The 15,796-nt window shown below is 41.7% G+C and overlaps 1 protein-coding gene across 2 annotated transcripts in view; it reads right to left on the reverse strand.

Annotated features, from left to right (window-relative positions):
• The window catches only part of ITGA4 (integrin subunit alpha 4), a 53,340-nt gene that overhangs the window by 17,803 nt on the left and 19,741 nt on the right, over positions 1 to 15,796 (reverse strand). For both annotated transcript variants that reach the window (XM_035133765.2, XM_035133756.2), the window contains exons 11-17: positions 9,915 to 10,009; positions 7,945 to 8,035; positions 6,630 to 6,675; positions 6,036 to 6,190; positions 3,977 to 4,134; positions 1,750 to 1,899; positions 377 to 453 (exon numbers count right to left, since the gene is read on the reverse strand). In XM_035133765.2, the coding sequence (XP_034989656.2) occupies positions 377 to 453; positions 1,750 to 1,899; positions 3,977 to 4,134; positions 6,036 to 6,190; positions 6,630 to 6,675; positions 7,945 to 8,035; positions 9,915 to 10,009 (772 nt within the window). The remainder of the gene's footprint in view (positions 1 to 376; positions 454 to 1,749; positions 1,900 to 3,976; positions 4,135 to 6,035; positions 6,191 to 6,629; positions 6,676 to 7,944; positions 8,036 to 9,914; positions 10,010 to 15,796) is intronic.

The raw sequence follows: 15,796 nt of genomic DNA on the forward strand, positions 1-15,796 counted from the left end.
AAAGAGAAGTATATATATACCACTTTGAGCTCCTTGGAAGTAAGGTGCGACATAAGCGTAATAATAATAGTAATAATAATGATAATAATAATAATAATAATAATTTATTATTTATACCCCGCCCATCTGGGCGGCTTCCAACAAAACACTAAAATACAGAAATCCATCAAACATTAAAAGCTTCCCTAAACAGGGCTGCCTTGAGATGCCTTCTAAAGGTCTGGTAATTGTTGTTCTCTTTGACCTCTAGTGGGAGGGCATTCCACAGGGTGGGTGCCACTACCGAGAAGGCCCTCTGCCTGGTAATAATTAAATAAAGCATATCCAGCCTTTTTTTCTTTTCTTTTTTACTGCCTAGAAATCACTATTTACTTACCTCGGGAATGCAAGTTTTCCAGAAACTTGCAAGTTAGCAGAGCAATTTTCTTGAGAGCAAAATCTTGCAAACATGAACTATAAAAGAGGAAAACAACCATTATTTAGGGTCAAATACAATACCATATCCATACATATTCAGAAGTAAATCCCTTTTCACCCTGAAACTCAGACTGTTAATTAAAAATGGTATTTTACTGGCAGATCCTCACTCCTCTCTCTCGTTCTTTACACACAAGTTAGTACCTTCCACTGTCAACAACAAAGCATAGGGCCCAAAAGGAAACAGCTCTTTCTAGGCAACCCCTCAACAGATACCTCTGGAAGACTCCTAACACAACATCAGCCTACACAACATACACATGGCATTACTGACCATAGAAAGAGCCTGCAAAAGGCCCATCTAGACCCATCTTCTGTTTTCATCATGGTCACTATAAGTCTGAATGCAACAGCAATCTCCCCACTGGCGATTCCCACCGAATAATATACTGTCAGTGGACTGATGTAGTGCAGGCAAATTCTCATTGGATGTCTTTTCAGACTGGCGCGATGCTAACTAAGATGCTTCATGAGGTGTGGAAACAAATCCACCTGACCTTTCATCACAACAGTATTTGCCTAGGGAAACATTTATTAATTTGAAGGGGTTTATTAGGTTCTTAAACACTGCATTTCCAGTCTCCGCATTGGAGGACTTAGAATTAGATCAGGGAATGAACATATTTGCCAGGATCTGGATACCTATGACAGCAGCAGAAGGCTGCGCACACGCGCACACACTTATGGATTAAATGCTATTCAAAGTTTCGTACAGAGCAAGGAGAATACTCTCATGGCTCTGAATCCATAGGACTGGTTTCACAAGTAATATTTCTGAAGCCATTCTCTCTAGGCTAAAATGTTTCTCAAACTGATTGTAATTGATTTGTATGAAGGATGCTACAATTTAAAAACAAGATACTGAATGTACCTTTGTTGCCTTTGCAAGATATTTCAATAAAAACATTTTTTTTAAAAAACAAACAAACGAAGATGGCAGTCCTAAAAGTAGCATTGCAACACAGTGCAAGCTGCTTAAATCTGGATCATCCATTTATTTAATAAATTCATACTCCACATCTCCAATTCTCAAGAGCTGCTACAGTGGCCCCCAAAATACATAAATACGGAACATAAACATAGAAAAAAAAACAACATATACACAAATGCAATTGGAAACTTATTTTGCAATTCAACTTATTTTAAGTTGTCCAGAAAACTTTACGTTACAGAGAGGCATGTTGGGGGAGAAAGCAAATACCAGCAATAAGTATGCAAAAAAAAAAAATTGTTTCAGATGCAAACATGCTACTTTCACAAACACAAAAATACCTTGCTGCGTATGACATCATCCTCAGTTCGTTGTTGAAGAACTGGCTGGAGTGGTGGGAGTTCCTCTGAACTTTGATTCTTTAGAACATTTTCTCCAAGGTGGTAGGTGGCTTCAACTTGTATAGGAGTCAAGATATCCCTCACATTTTTCTACGGAAATTGGAAACCTAATGAGTTAACAACATAAAAACACACACGTGTGCATGTAAAGAAAACCCCGCCTACCTTAGATCGCTACATGAAGGGAAATAGTATGTGAAAGGCCACATGGTGCAACATGCAAAGATCCAGTAGCAGCCAGTACGGTGGGGTGGAGTCATCCTCCCAGCATTGCCATCGCTCAGCGTACGTGGACAGAGCAGGGCAGCAGTGAGGTCATATCTGCAGGGAGGGAATAGCAAGGCTGCGTGGACTGGCTACGCTAGTGCGTCCATGCAGACCTGACTACATTGTTACCCCTGCTCTGTCCCAGTGCCGTCCAGGGAATCTGGAGTGACACTAGTGTCAAGACAGTGGCTTTGCATCGCCACCATGCTGCCCACTGCTGGATGAATGCCACAAGATCATCCCACGTGCCAAATAAAAGCTGCTTTCTCTTTCTCTCTAAAATCTTACATGTTGGAACTTCCTTTGTTCCTTGAAAAAGAAAAGTTATCTTGTATTTTATTTTGAGCTACCATCTAAAGCAGGCATCCCCAAACTTCGGCCCTCCAAATGTTTTGGACTAGAATTCCCATCTTCCCTGACCACTGGTCCTGTTAGCTAGGGATCATGGGAGTTGTAGGCCAAAACATCTGGAGGGCCGCAGTTTGGGGATGCCTGATCTAAAGCTTGTTACATTGCTTAAATCAGGCATAGTCAAACTCGGCCCTCCAGGTGTTTTGAGACTACAATTCCCATCATCCCTGACCACTGGTCCTGTTAGCTAGGGATGATGGGAGTTGTAGTCCCAAAACATCTGGAGGGCCGAGTTTGACTATGCCTGGCAAAGTCAAACTCAAAGGTGCTTCCAATGTTGCCTTTCTTCATAACATTCTAATGATGCATTTAGAGACGTTTCATTGGTCTGTGACTACAATGAACATACCATTAATTCATTCATAGAAGTGGCCAGGAAACAGCTACAAAGCTGGACCAGAGGTGTGAAACCTTTAAAAAGCCTGGGGACCACATTCCACTTTGGCTAATCCTCCAAAGTGGGGCCACATATTGGCAGTCACAAAAAGGATGAGTAGGACTACACTCACACATAGTTGATGATGCAACCTTTTCTCTTTTCTGCTTAAGGCTGCAAACAAATTCGCTTATTAGGGTGCAAGTTCCATGGAACTTTCTTCTGAGGATGGTGCTGCAAGCTCAAAGTCTGCCAGGAAAAAGACCTCTGCTTAAAATCCCAGCACTGCACTGGAATAAGTAAATTGGGATTGAGTCTACTCTGTTTCTCTTGTATGCCTTTGAAAGATATACAATTTTTAATGCCAGACCACACTGTGTAGTAAGGCTCTCGATCAAAGTTCAGTCCCCAAGCAAGCTACCTTGCTTGAAACACTGAACATTACAATAGAGAAGATGATTAAATTATTCCCTGGATGGGTGAAATGGGCAGACACTGATTGCCCTCCCACGTCTCCTGCTCTTAATTCTGATCTGCAAGAAAGCTTCCACCAATTTGTATGCTATCCAATTCATATAATTTTCCACAAGGGTTTTCCTACATCTGCCCTACATTACTTTCCATTATGCCAATTAGCTATTAATTATTATTTACTCAAATACTGAATATGCAAGGATTATGCTCGACAGACGCTGAAGATTTATTTAACTTGGATGACTTAAGTTCAAAGGTCACAGAAGGCGGAGACACTTTCAGTATTAATGTTTCAAAACGGAGAAGGGCATTGCGTCAGAAGTAGGGATGGCACAAGCATTTGTACAAGACAGGTGGTTCAAAGGTTTAGAATCCCCTCTTGAAGATTTCCAAGTTGATGGCTACCTTTGCATCTTTTGATAATCACCAGCTTGGGTAGCTTTTAAAAAGGAATTGGCCAAATTCATGAAGGGTAAGGCTATCCATTTCAGAGACGGGCTATTCTGCTCATTTCCTGCTCATCAAAGAAACAGAACAAGCCATTTTTGGCAATCCTTCTCCCATCATTGCTCACATCCTGGTGCAATTATTTCACGTCAACAATTCTATTTGAGAGAGAGAGAAAGAAACACACGTTACCCTCATGAATGCTTGGTGAATTGTGCAAGTAACATTGTTGCTGTTGTAGATGCTGATGCTTCCAGAAGTCGTTTCAGATGTACCATTAGAGGAAAAATAAAACCTTGCTGCAGTATCTGACCTCCTGCGAACATCCAGGCTTAGATTATAAAGCAATACTGTAAAAAAGTGAAAGAGAGGAGTGAAAGGACAACGTTAAGAGGAAGGGTTTGGAAAGTAACTTCAGAGGCTTTTCATATTTATTAAACTGATGGCGAATGCTTTAGAATGCCAGGCAGACTTTCAGAAACATCATTTTCAAATCATTCTAAAAAGTATTGCAGAACTTTCTTTCATACCTTCAGTACATCAGCAGTATCATTTGCACACTTAAAAAAAATCAATTGTGTGTTCTTATGAATGAGTTGATGGGGAAACCCCCCCAATTCTTTCTTTTGTATCACAGATACTGCGCCCACCATATTCTAGTGATTTTTTCACCATATTGTTGGTCTAGCCCAGGCATCCCCAAACTTAGGCCCTCCAGATGTTTTGGACTACAATTCCCATCATCCCTGACCACTGGTCCTCTTAGCTAGGGATCATGGGAGTTGTAGGCCAAAACATATGGAGGGCCGCCTTTTGCGGATGCCTGATCTAGCCACTTTGCTGTTGCCTGGAGAGCTTCTGCTATTCACTCCACCCTCTATGATCATCAGGAATAGCTATGGTCTTCTCTCAACCTACTAGATGCCATCTTCTGCCTCTACAGTAAGCATCATAATGCTGGGTCCTCTCCCATTGGGCTTGAACCCAATCTGAGCCTTGGCAACCTTAGCTACACATTATACCCTGTATAATGCAACAGGGATTAGCTGATTATCAGAATAAAGACATTCTGTTTAATTCTGATAAAGTCTGCAGGAGGCGCAGTCAGTGTGGTGACCTCCAGATATTTGTAGAACTTCAGTTCGCATCATCTGCAGACAACATGGCCAATTGTCAGGGGGAGTGGGATGAAAGTTGGAGTCCAGCAACAACTGAAAAGCACCAATTTGGCTACACTTAGTCTAAAGGGTTAATCCAGAAATCCACAATCTCTTAATACCATGTAGTAAAACTTCTGAGAAGCATCTGTTTTGTTTCATGGTATACTAATTACTAATGTACCAAATAATATGAGCATTTACTTTGGAAATTAAACAGCTACTTAGGTAAATTAGATCCTGTTTTTAACTATCTCGTGTGTGTGTGTTATAATTTTATTGTATTTACAATGTAGAAAATTATATTTGTTACTCAACAATTATATTCCAATTCAGCAAAACTAGTGACTTCCCACTCATCAACATTTATAACCCAAATTACATACAATTGTATTATTATTATTATTATTATTATTATTATTATTATTATTATTATTTCTGTGCCACCTATCTGACTGGGTTGCCCCAGCCACTCTGAGCAGCTCCCAACAGAATATTAAAAACACAATAAAACCTCAAACATTAAAAACTTCCATAAAAAGGGCTACCTTCAGATGACTTCTAAAAGTCAGTTGTTTATTTCATGGGATGGCATTCCACAGGGTAAAATTATCTAATTTCATCCTCTCTAACATGTTTCTTAATATATTCTGCTGTTTTCTTACACTTCAAACCCCACTGTGGTCTTCTCATATGAAAAAATAACTTTTAATACAGACTAGAAATGGTTTCCAGTCTTCTTTAAAAGATTCTAAATTTGTATCTTTTACCAGTGCTGTCAATTTTTGCCATCTCTGCATATTCCAATATTTTCATCAACCATTTTTGATCCTGTCTACTATTGAGCTATGCAGTACAGCTATCATGCGATGCTTTCTCCTATCTGGAACGCTTCATTCAGTGCCAAAAATAATAATGGATACCAATTGGCTTCAATTTGGTGGATTAGTAGGTAATTAAGTTCCATTTAACCATCAGCAGTAAGCCATTTAAAAGAAAAGGAGAAGCAGAAAAAGAACAGAGCAATTGAGGCACATACACCATCAATAAGGTACGCTGAGAAATAATGGTGCAGAATTTAGCTAATAGCTTACCTATGTAACCTGGAACAGTTCGGCCATTATAGCTAAAACAAAGTGTCAGGTGCACACAAACAGCTGGCTGTCCATTTAACACACAGTCCAGTTTAGTTTGATTTACTGAGGGAGGATGTTTTAAGGATGCTTCAACAATGACGACTGCCCTTGTCCTGAAAAGCAAGAAGAATTCATAGTCACAATTTGTAATTTTATGATGCTTATAATTTTGTGCATGCTGCTTTATCATTTCCACAGTCCAAGTTTTGAGAAAACAAAACCTAACTTTGATTGACTTAGGAGCCAAGCCTGTGACTGTAAAATATTATTTGGCACAAGATTCAGAGATGTTTGCCGCTCACATCATTTCTTAGAGATGTTGACACATTGTGCGATTCCAGTGTCCTACAGAACTCCCATTCTGGTGTCACATTCCAGAGCTTAATGACCAAGTTCAGAGCTTAATGAAGAGCTTGATGAGGTCAGCAGCACCTGGCAAATTTATTTAATTGCATCTCATAATTCACCATTATGTCCAGTTGTCTCTAATTATGGTATGTGGTGTGTGTGTGTGTGTGTGTGTGTGTGTGTGTGTGTGTGTGTTGGACTCACCTCAGCAGTACAGCAGAGTCTGACAGGAAAGCGCCAACTGCAACATCTGTTGGCGAAAAAAAAAGTCCCCCCACAGATTGAAGATGATCATTAGTCACCAGAAAACTTTCTCTCAAGCACAACCCCCTTATTGCTTATTCACCTCTGGACTGCATTAAACCACTATTTGCACATTATTAATGAGAGGGGATACGACGATACATTAAGTCAATATATATTATCGGAACTTCCTAAACAGAGGCATCGAGATGGAGCTGTGTTGCTTTTATTCCTGGCATTAAAGTAATTCCACAGTCATTGCATAACACCATATAGTTAAGCAGCTGCTCAATCTTCATTCTTTTCCAAGGACTTTTCCTTGGAAAAGACCCTTCCTTGGAAAAGACCATGATTGAGGGCACTAGGAGAAGGGAACGACAGAGGACGAGATAGTTGGACAGTGTTCTCGAAGCTACGAACATGAGTTTGACCAAACTGCAGGAGACAGTGGAAGACAGGAGTGCCTGGCGTGCTGTGGTCCATGGGGTCACAAAGAGTCGGACACGACTAAACGACTAAACAACAACAACAACAACCTCCATTCTTTATACCTCAAGCCTTTTTAGAGACAGGGTGGGAAAGAAATTTAATAAAGAAAAAAATTAATTACATTTAAAAACTGAGAGGCTAACCTCCTTGTTCTTCTGTGTTTTCCTTTTCTGAAAACATTTTTTTAAAAAAACACAAATCTGTTATGATAAGCAGCCTAGTTTGAGCATGGCTGCTCAGAAGTACCAGTAAGTTCTGCCAAGTTTAACAGGGCATGTTCCTGAGCAAGAATTACTCAGGGTAACGGTACTAGGTTGCAATCCAGTACTCATTTCCCTGGGACTAAATCCCATTAAACAGAGTTCACTTCTGAGCAGAAATGTATAGGACTGCACATGTAATAGCCTTCTCATCTGACAAGTTGCTGCTATCTTTAAACAAATTAAATGCTGTCAACAGTGGGCAATGGGAGAGGAAATCATTCATAGGCAGCATGCAGCATGAAACAGAATATTCCCACAATTTTAGGGATAGTGAGATAGTTGGGAACTGAAATTAATTCACTTTCAGGCATTCTGATTCTTTTGTAACCTTCACTGGCTCTGTTGTTGTTTCGTTTTACTAATCTTTTTACGGACAGATTTTATGTTCTGTGGGTTGTTGGGTTTTTTCCCTTGTCTTGCTTTATTAGTTTGCATCCTGCTTTCAAGGATGTTTTAAAGAAGGGTGGGTATGAAATAAAGCAAAGCTTTAAAGAAACAAAAGCAAAGCAAAATGCTCGACTCACCTGAATACCCATTGTTGTCTACATCAATTCTCCCAGATATAGACTGACCAAACATTCGTAAACTGTTGCTGATCTGATGTCCTTGTATCCTCTAAAAATTAAAAAGCCTGATATTTTTAGTATATCTAAAAAAGGTTTTGGAGGAATACTCCCCCCCCTTTAAGTACCATTAGTGACTGCTGTTAACCAACAACTGAAAGTACAGTGGTACCTCGGGTTACGAACTTAATTCATTCCGGAAGTCCGTTCTTAACCCGAAGCGTTCTTAACCCGAGGCGCACATTCCCTACATGGGCCTCCTGCGGTCCTGGAAGCGGATTGCGTTCGTATCCCGGGGCAAAGTTCGTAACCCGGAACACCTACTTCCGGGTTTGTGGAGTTCATAACCCCAAGCGTTCGTATGCAGGACTGTTCCTTAATCGAGGTACCACTGTAAGTTAAATCAACTTTGCCAACAAGATGCTGTTCAAGTCTCAACATTCTATCATTCCTGGCAACATTCCTTACTCGCTGTGGCTGATGGGAGCTGGAGGGTTTTTCACGTGCCTCACTGGGAATGGTGCTTCTCCTGTGGCTTAGTGCTAGCATTAACCTTACAACACTGCAGCAAGGCCTGGCATGATGTGCTGCTTTCAGTGGGGCCCCATTAAGAGGACTGCTGGACCAGGCAACATCTTGGGTTGAATCTGCCTGCTGCTTAATCATAAAAAGCTCTAAGCAGCTTACATAAAAAATATATTAAAATGAATCAATACTAGCCAGAATTTAAAAACATGTTGAATATATATATATATATATATATATATATATATATATATATATATACACACACACACACACACACACACACACACACACACACACACACAGTGGTACCTTGACTTATGAAGGCGATCTGTTCCGCAGCGCTCTTCATAAGTCAAAACCTTCGGATGTTGAAGCGTCCATACTGCGCATGCGTGAAGATCGATTTTGCACTTTGTGCATGTGCAGAACGCGCGCGGGGCGAAAATACTTCCAGGTTTGCCGACTTCATAAGTCAAAATCTTCAGAAGTCGAGGCATTCGGAAGTCGAGGTACCACTGTATGTATGTGTGTATACACACACACACACACACACACACACACACACACTCGTACCTTGGATCCCAAACGCCTTGGTACTCGGACGTTTTGGCATCCGAACGCCGCTAACCCGGAAGTGAGTGTTCCAGTTTGAGAAAGTTCTTTGGAACCCAAACGTCCGATGGGGCTTCCGCAGCTTCCGGTTGGCTTCAGGAGCTTCCTGCAGCCAATCAGAAGCCGTGCTTTGGCTTCCAAACGTTTTGGAAGTCGAACGGGCTTCCAGAACGGATTCCGTTCGACTTCCAAGGGACGACTGTATATATATAAATGAAATCGCCTGTTTAAAATGTACCGTATGTTATAAAACTAATAAGAAATGTTCCAAGACACTGAGGCAACCTGGGGCCTCTGGTGACAAAGATGGATCCAAAAGCATCCCCAGACTGCACACCTGGTCCTTCGGAAGGACCAATTTCTCAGACATGGGAACCACTCACCCAGAGTTCTATTAAGGTCCCAGATACTTCCAGTCCTGACTCATACAATTTGCTTTCTGTCTTTTTGCTACACAATCTACCAAGTTGTGGAGGAAGACTGAAGCAACAGCAGCTTCTAACTTCCTAAGAAATACTTTCTAACAAACAAATGGCGGCAGTGATAGTGAGTTATTTCCTTTCTTCCCATCTCTTCCCTCCTCTAGTGACTTCCCTTTCCCACCCCCATCTGTTTCTCATTTCGTATTCTATTCCAGTGGCCTCTTGGGTTGCTGGCAAAAGCATTGCCCCAAAAATTGTAAGCCTTCTAGGCAGAGACGGTGTCACTTCTATGTTCTGTTCAATGCCCTGCTCGCTATGATGACAGCATCTCTGCTAAAACTGTCACAGTAGTGGCTAAAACAGACCTACCTGTGAGAAGGTTGGTGATATCCCATCTTTCCTGCCATTGTATATGTAAATTGCGCCCTCCAAATCGTTTTCCTGTGGAGCCCCAACAGCTACATCTGTTAAAATGGATGTGATATACTTCAATGAAACATTATGAAGACGCATTAGCATATTAGCTACACACTCATTTTAATAACATGTACTCCAATGCATGGTTTGTTTGGGTTTTTTGATAGGAAAGTAAAGATTTGCTCGCACCAAGTGGAAATATGGCAACATCTCATCACTATTAACTGTTCACAGAACAGCGGCATAAATTAGTGCAAGGATAGTTGCTTGAAAGAGTGGGAGTGAGGGAAAGCAACACTGGACAAAGGGAAAGAAGCTCCAGGGTGATGGAAGAAGCACTTAGCATGCTTTGGTTTCTATTTGTCTTGCTTTGTATTGCCATCTTCTCCCAGTAAAGGTAAAGGTAAAGGGACCCCTGACCATTAGGTCCAGTTGTGACCGACTCTGGGGTTGCGGCACTCATCTCGCGTTATTGGCCAAGGGAGCCAGCGTACAGCTTCCAGGTCATGTGGCCAGCATGACAAAGCCGCTTCTGGCGAACCAGAGCAGCGCATGGAAACACCATTTACCTTCCCACCGAAGCGATACCTATTTATCTACTTGCACTTTGACGTGCTTTCAAACTGCTAGGTTGGCAGGAGCTGGGACCGAGCAACGGGAGCTCACCCCGTCGCAGGGATTCGAACCGCCGACCTTCTGATCGGCAAGCCCTAGGCTCTGTGGTTTAACCCACAGCACCACCCATGTCCCTTCTCCCAGTAGTTTCATGTAAAGACAGGATTTCAAGACACACTTCTCATTTGCTCCGTTTCTCTCTAAGAAGCACAGCTTTGTTTCACAATTTGATCTTATTGGCCTGTAATGAAGGGAAAGTGATGAAGAGAGCAGCTCCCTCTCTTGCAAACACTACATTTCTATTCAGGAAACATTCCTACTCTTATATCAGTTGTAAATGCAGCTGGAGATTACAACACACACACACACACACACACACACACACACACACACACACACACAATTTGTAATAGCTCTTCATGGGCGTAACTGAACTTGCTAGAGCCATCTTTGTATAAAGGATTCGCAGGTGCCATGCCAACACCCCCCAAATAGCATCACCAGCTCAGCTACGGTCCTCATAACCTCTGGACGAGGTCAGCATGTTGCTGTCTCTCTAGCTGTACAATCTTCAAAAACAGAACACCACAGCCATTTCTTGCTTAGACTTCTGCAAGTCATTTGTGGTCAAAGCCACTGTGGTTTTCTGTAGAATGTAATTCTATTTCTTTACCCACAAGCCCCCAAAATTGTGTTTTTCTAGTTTAATGCTCCAACCTCTCCCAAGTCTCCAGGTTAGAACAGGATCACTAGCAACTTAGAGATACCTATGACAAACTTAGTTGGTCTGTAAGGTACTACTGGAAGGATTTTTTTTAATTTTTCGTTTCGACTACGTCAGACCAACACGGCTACCTACCTATAACTTAGACATCGTTTTCTTCAGTCAGACAAAAACTTTTGCCTTCAACTTTCTCATTCCCTCTTCCTTGATAAAAAAAATCTCTGCCTATGCTCCATGCCATCTTCAAGTACAATGTTTCACATTAAAAGCTTTCCACTTATCTAGTTAGAGCCGAATTCAAATATTGCCTAGAGTAATACAATTCCCATCATCCCTGACCACTGGTCCTGTTAGCTAGGGATCATGGGAGTTGTAGGCTAAAACATCTGGAGGGCCACAGTTTGGGGATGCCTGGCCTAGAGGATACTGCAGCTTCTGAAAAATCCTTTTTTTACATGGTTGGCTCTTGAAATCACATGGTATAGCATGGGAGGGCCAATCGTACTGGTCATAAGAATTGTGCAACTACTTATCAAGTTGCCACATGGACCAAATGGACGAGAGACAAATGCATGCTGCAAATTGAAACCCCTGCCCTCCACCACTAAGCGGTGCCTGGTGAAAGGGGTCAGTTTGCACAGGACAGGCATACACCTCCAACAGCCTGTGCAGACCAAGTGATGTCCACTATAGATCACAGGAACATTAAGAAGCTGATTTATACAGAATCAGACTGTTGGTCTGCCTAGCTTACATTGCTGGTGACAGCTCTCCAGAATTTCCAACAGCAGTCTCTTTGTGCCCTACCTGAATATGCTGGGCACTGGATCTGGGACCTTCTGCATGCAAAGCAGATGATCTATCACTGAGCTGCAGTTTCTCCTTATTCTCTCTCTCTCTCTCTCTCTCTCTCTCTCTCTCTCTCTCCCCATCCCCAAATAATTTGCTACTGCCTTCATGGTTCCCTTCCACCATACAAAGCAAACAGAAACCTTCTCAAGCCTATGGATGATGGTTTTGGGGTTTCTTTCCAGTACATATTACACTTAACATCCCAAAGTTTCTAAGTTTACTCATGTTTCCCGTCGGTATCCTTAAATATTAAGGATTAGTGTGTGTATATATGTGTGTGTGTGTGTGTGTGTGTGTGTGTGTGTGTGTGTGTGTGTTCACTGGGTTTTTGGCATGTTCCTTAACATATACCGTATTTTTCGTTCCATAAAACCCACTTTTTTCCTCCTAAAAAGTAAGAGGAAATGTCTTATGGAGTGAATGTGTGGTCCTTGGAGCCAAATTGCCCAGGGGCTAAAGGCAGATAGTGCTCTTTTTCCCCCAGAAAGAGCTAAAAGCTAACAAGAGGGAAAGAGAAAGGAACACGCTCAGCAGCTGATTGCAAGAGATCGGAGAGGGAGATAAAGGAGCTAGCTCTCTTCCCGGCTCCTCACAGCCCCTTGCCTAGGCCTCAATTGTTGTCTGCAGAGGGAGACATGTGATTGGCTGATTAGATTATCTCTCTGAAAACTGTAGAAATGGGTCCCTTTTCTAGAGAAGCTGCAGAACTGTGAGTTGAACCCCATAAAAACAGGATTTTTTCCCTTTGCAAGGAAACTCAGCAACTTTGAGCTGATCCTAAAAAATGGAGCTTTCCCCCTTTGCAAAAGAGATGCACAACACTGAGCTGATCCTTAAAAATGGAGCTTTCCCCCTTTGCAAAATAAGCTTCCTCAAATATTTAATAGGGGGGGCAAAGGCACCTAGGCCTCTCGAGTTGGTTGCTATGCCTAGGACAATTCACGAAAGCAAAATATTTTTTTCCTTATTTTCCTCCTCTAAAAAACTAGGTGCGTCCTATGGTCAGGTGCGTCCTATGGTGCGAAAAAAATACAATAGTTCTTTTTTTTCTGCTTCCCTTATTTCAATAAAATCTGAAAGTGGGGAACCCAAAATATTAAAAGTAACACATGTGCATAGTTTATCATTCCTCTCTAAAAAGCCTGCAATAGGTGATGAAAGGAGGTGTGTATAGACATTTCTAACTTGACTAAGGTTTGGTAGAAAAAAGAGAAGAGGGCAATAATTTCAAGGAAGTAGCTCTAGTTCAACATTGTGCAGTTTTACCTACAAAACAAATGTTAATTAAGCAGATCCAGAGGAGAGTGTGAAATGTAAATGTTGTTTGAGTTGCCTAGCAAATAAATTTAGATATTCAGTACATTAATGTGCATGAAACCTGAAGACGATAAGAAACATTAATGGCTGAGAATGAAAGTCATTATGCAAGTGATGCCTAAGGGATATGATTAAATCAAAATAGCAAGTAGTACAGATTAAAGTAAATTAAAAACAATGTCAAACGAAAACACATTTATTTCGCAGAGGCTGAAGCATCACCATCAGCTGAATGAAACAGGGTTACTGAAAAACAGACTTGTTGGAAATGTCCATGATTTATTGAATTTGATAGTCATGTAAGCGCTGTGCTGCCCACTAGCTTAGATTAGCTTTTACAGAGTTAGGCAGATGCATGGATGATGGGCCTATCAAGAACTATTAACAACAATGGAGCTCTGGAGATAGAGATGGATGAAGGACTTTGACTGTGGCAGTACAATCAATGCAGGTATATCCTAAGGCAAGCCCAGGGAAGACAGCAGCCTCTCTCTCTAGAGCAAAAGATTTACTTGAACTTGATTTAACAAATTTTACTTCTCTGCCTTGCCTTTTGGGGGGGTTTAATTAAAAAGGTGTCTTGAATGTTCTGGGGGCAGCTGGAAGAAGAGTCTAACATAAAGAAGATGTGAAAGAGATCAGTGCAGACCGAATAAAGTTCTCTTCCACCCCTAGCCTTTATCCATCTAAGCCAGGGGTCAGCAAACTTTTTCAGCCCACTGTCCCTCAGACCTTGTGGGGGGCCAGACTATATTTTGTAGAAAAACAATGAATTCCTATGCCCCACAAATAACCCAGAGATGCATTTTAAATAAAAGGACACATTCTACTAATGTAAAAGCACACTGATTCCCGGACCGTCCATGGGCCGGATTTAGAAGGTGATTGGGCCAGATCCAGCCCCCGGGCCTTAGTTTGCCTACCCATGATCTAAGCCAGGCATCCCCAAACTTCAGCCCTCTAGATGTTTTGGCCTACAACTCCTATGACCCCTAGCTAACAGGACCGGGGGTCAGGGATGATGGGAATTGTAGTCCAAAACATCTGGAGGGCCAAAGTTTGGGGATACCTGAGCTAAGGTCTTCAGCTGAGCTTTTAAAAAGTAAGGAAAAGTAGGTCTCAGTCTCTGTGCCTTGGTGGTTGCCACCCCCACCCCCCAATCAGGGGAACCATCAAGTGTTCCTTACTTAAAATAAAAACAGGATTCCTTTGGCAAACCCTGCATGGTGCTTAGGTTAATGTCTGGCTACCCATCCCTGCCCACCAAGCTAGATTCCCCAATTGCCTTGCCTGCTGCCCCCTTCAGGAATGCATGCTGGCATACTGAGGTCCTCCTTGCTTTCTGTTCCACCAGGCATTTCCACCTCCTCAACATTCCAAGGATTCCTAGGCTATCTCCCATCCAGGGACTGCTTAGCTTCCACACGTAGGATTGGGTGTTTTAATGGCCACCAGCTCTGCAGCCTACTTAAAACTGGAGATTGTTAAGAGCTGTATGTATGCTTGGTGGCAAGTTTGCCACTGGTCTCTGAATTTAAACCCTCCATACATGCCCAGAGGTACTCTGGGTGAGGTTAACAGGTGAAGCCACAGGAAGCTTGCTTCAAGTATAGCAGCACCCCACAAGTTTTGGGAGAGGAGAACTGTCCACTGCTGATCTATAATCTATGATTCCAAAATAAGCTGTGTTATAATCACAAGTATGGTTTCAGGTCTTCCGAAACTCCATTTCTGAACGAACTTTCAGAATTCGTTCTTCATATATGGATACCTGAAGTCCACAGAAATGATAGAAAAATGATCAGTGGATTTGCTCTGGCAATTCCAGTAGATAACTATGCAGTATTCTGCTCTCATTGGTATGAGACAGGATACTTAGTTACCGTTCATTTTAAACCTGACACTTCTTTTCTCCTTTAAAAATCTCTAAGCAACCAATTAGAACTTTTGTTATGAGTAGGGCACTTAAAAGGTAAGTGAAGGCAACCAGTTTTAAGTAAATTGAAACTTATTTATGCGCCTGAGCAGTTTTATTCCTACAGAAAATTCAGAGACATAAGACTAATAGTCTTCACGAGGACCTAAATCCTCAAGATTGTTATTCAAATAGCTAGAGTAAATGATCCAAGCAGAAAGAGAACTGGAATGTGTTGCTTCAAAATGCACTGCGCTTTTTAAAACAAAGGCAGAAACAGGACTTTTATTTACGAAAGAAATTTTCAGTCTCCAAAAGGGTGCATTATGCACACAAAATGCAGAAACTGAAAATATTTACTAATTAAACAAGTGAACACCCCATAGCCCACGACACAAGCCAGGCATAGGG

Source organism: Zootoca vivipara, chromosome 1 (genome assembly GCF_963506605.1).
Source record: "Zootoca vivipara chromosome 1, rZooViv1.1, whole genome shotgun sequence".
NCBI lineage: Eukaryota > Metazoa > Chordata > Lepidosauria > Squamata > Lacertidae > Zootoca > Zootoca vivipara.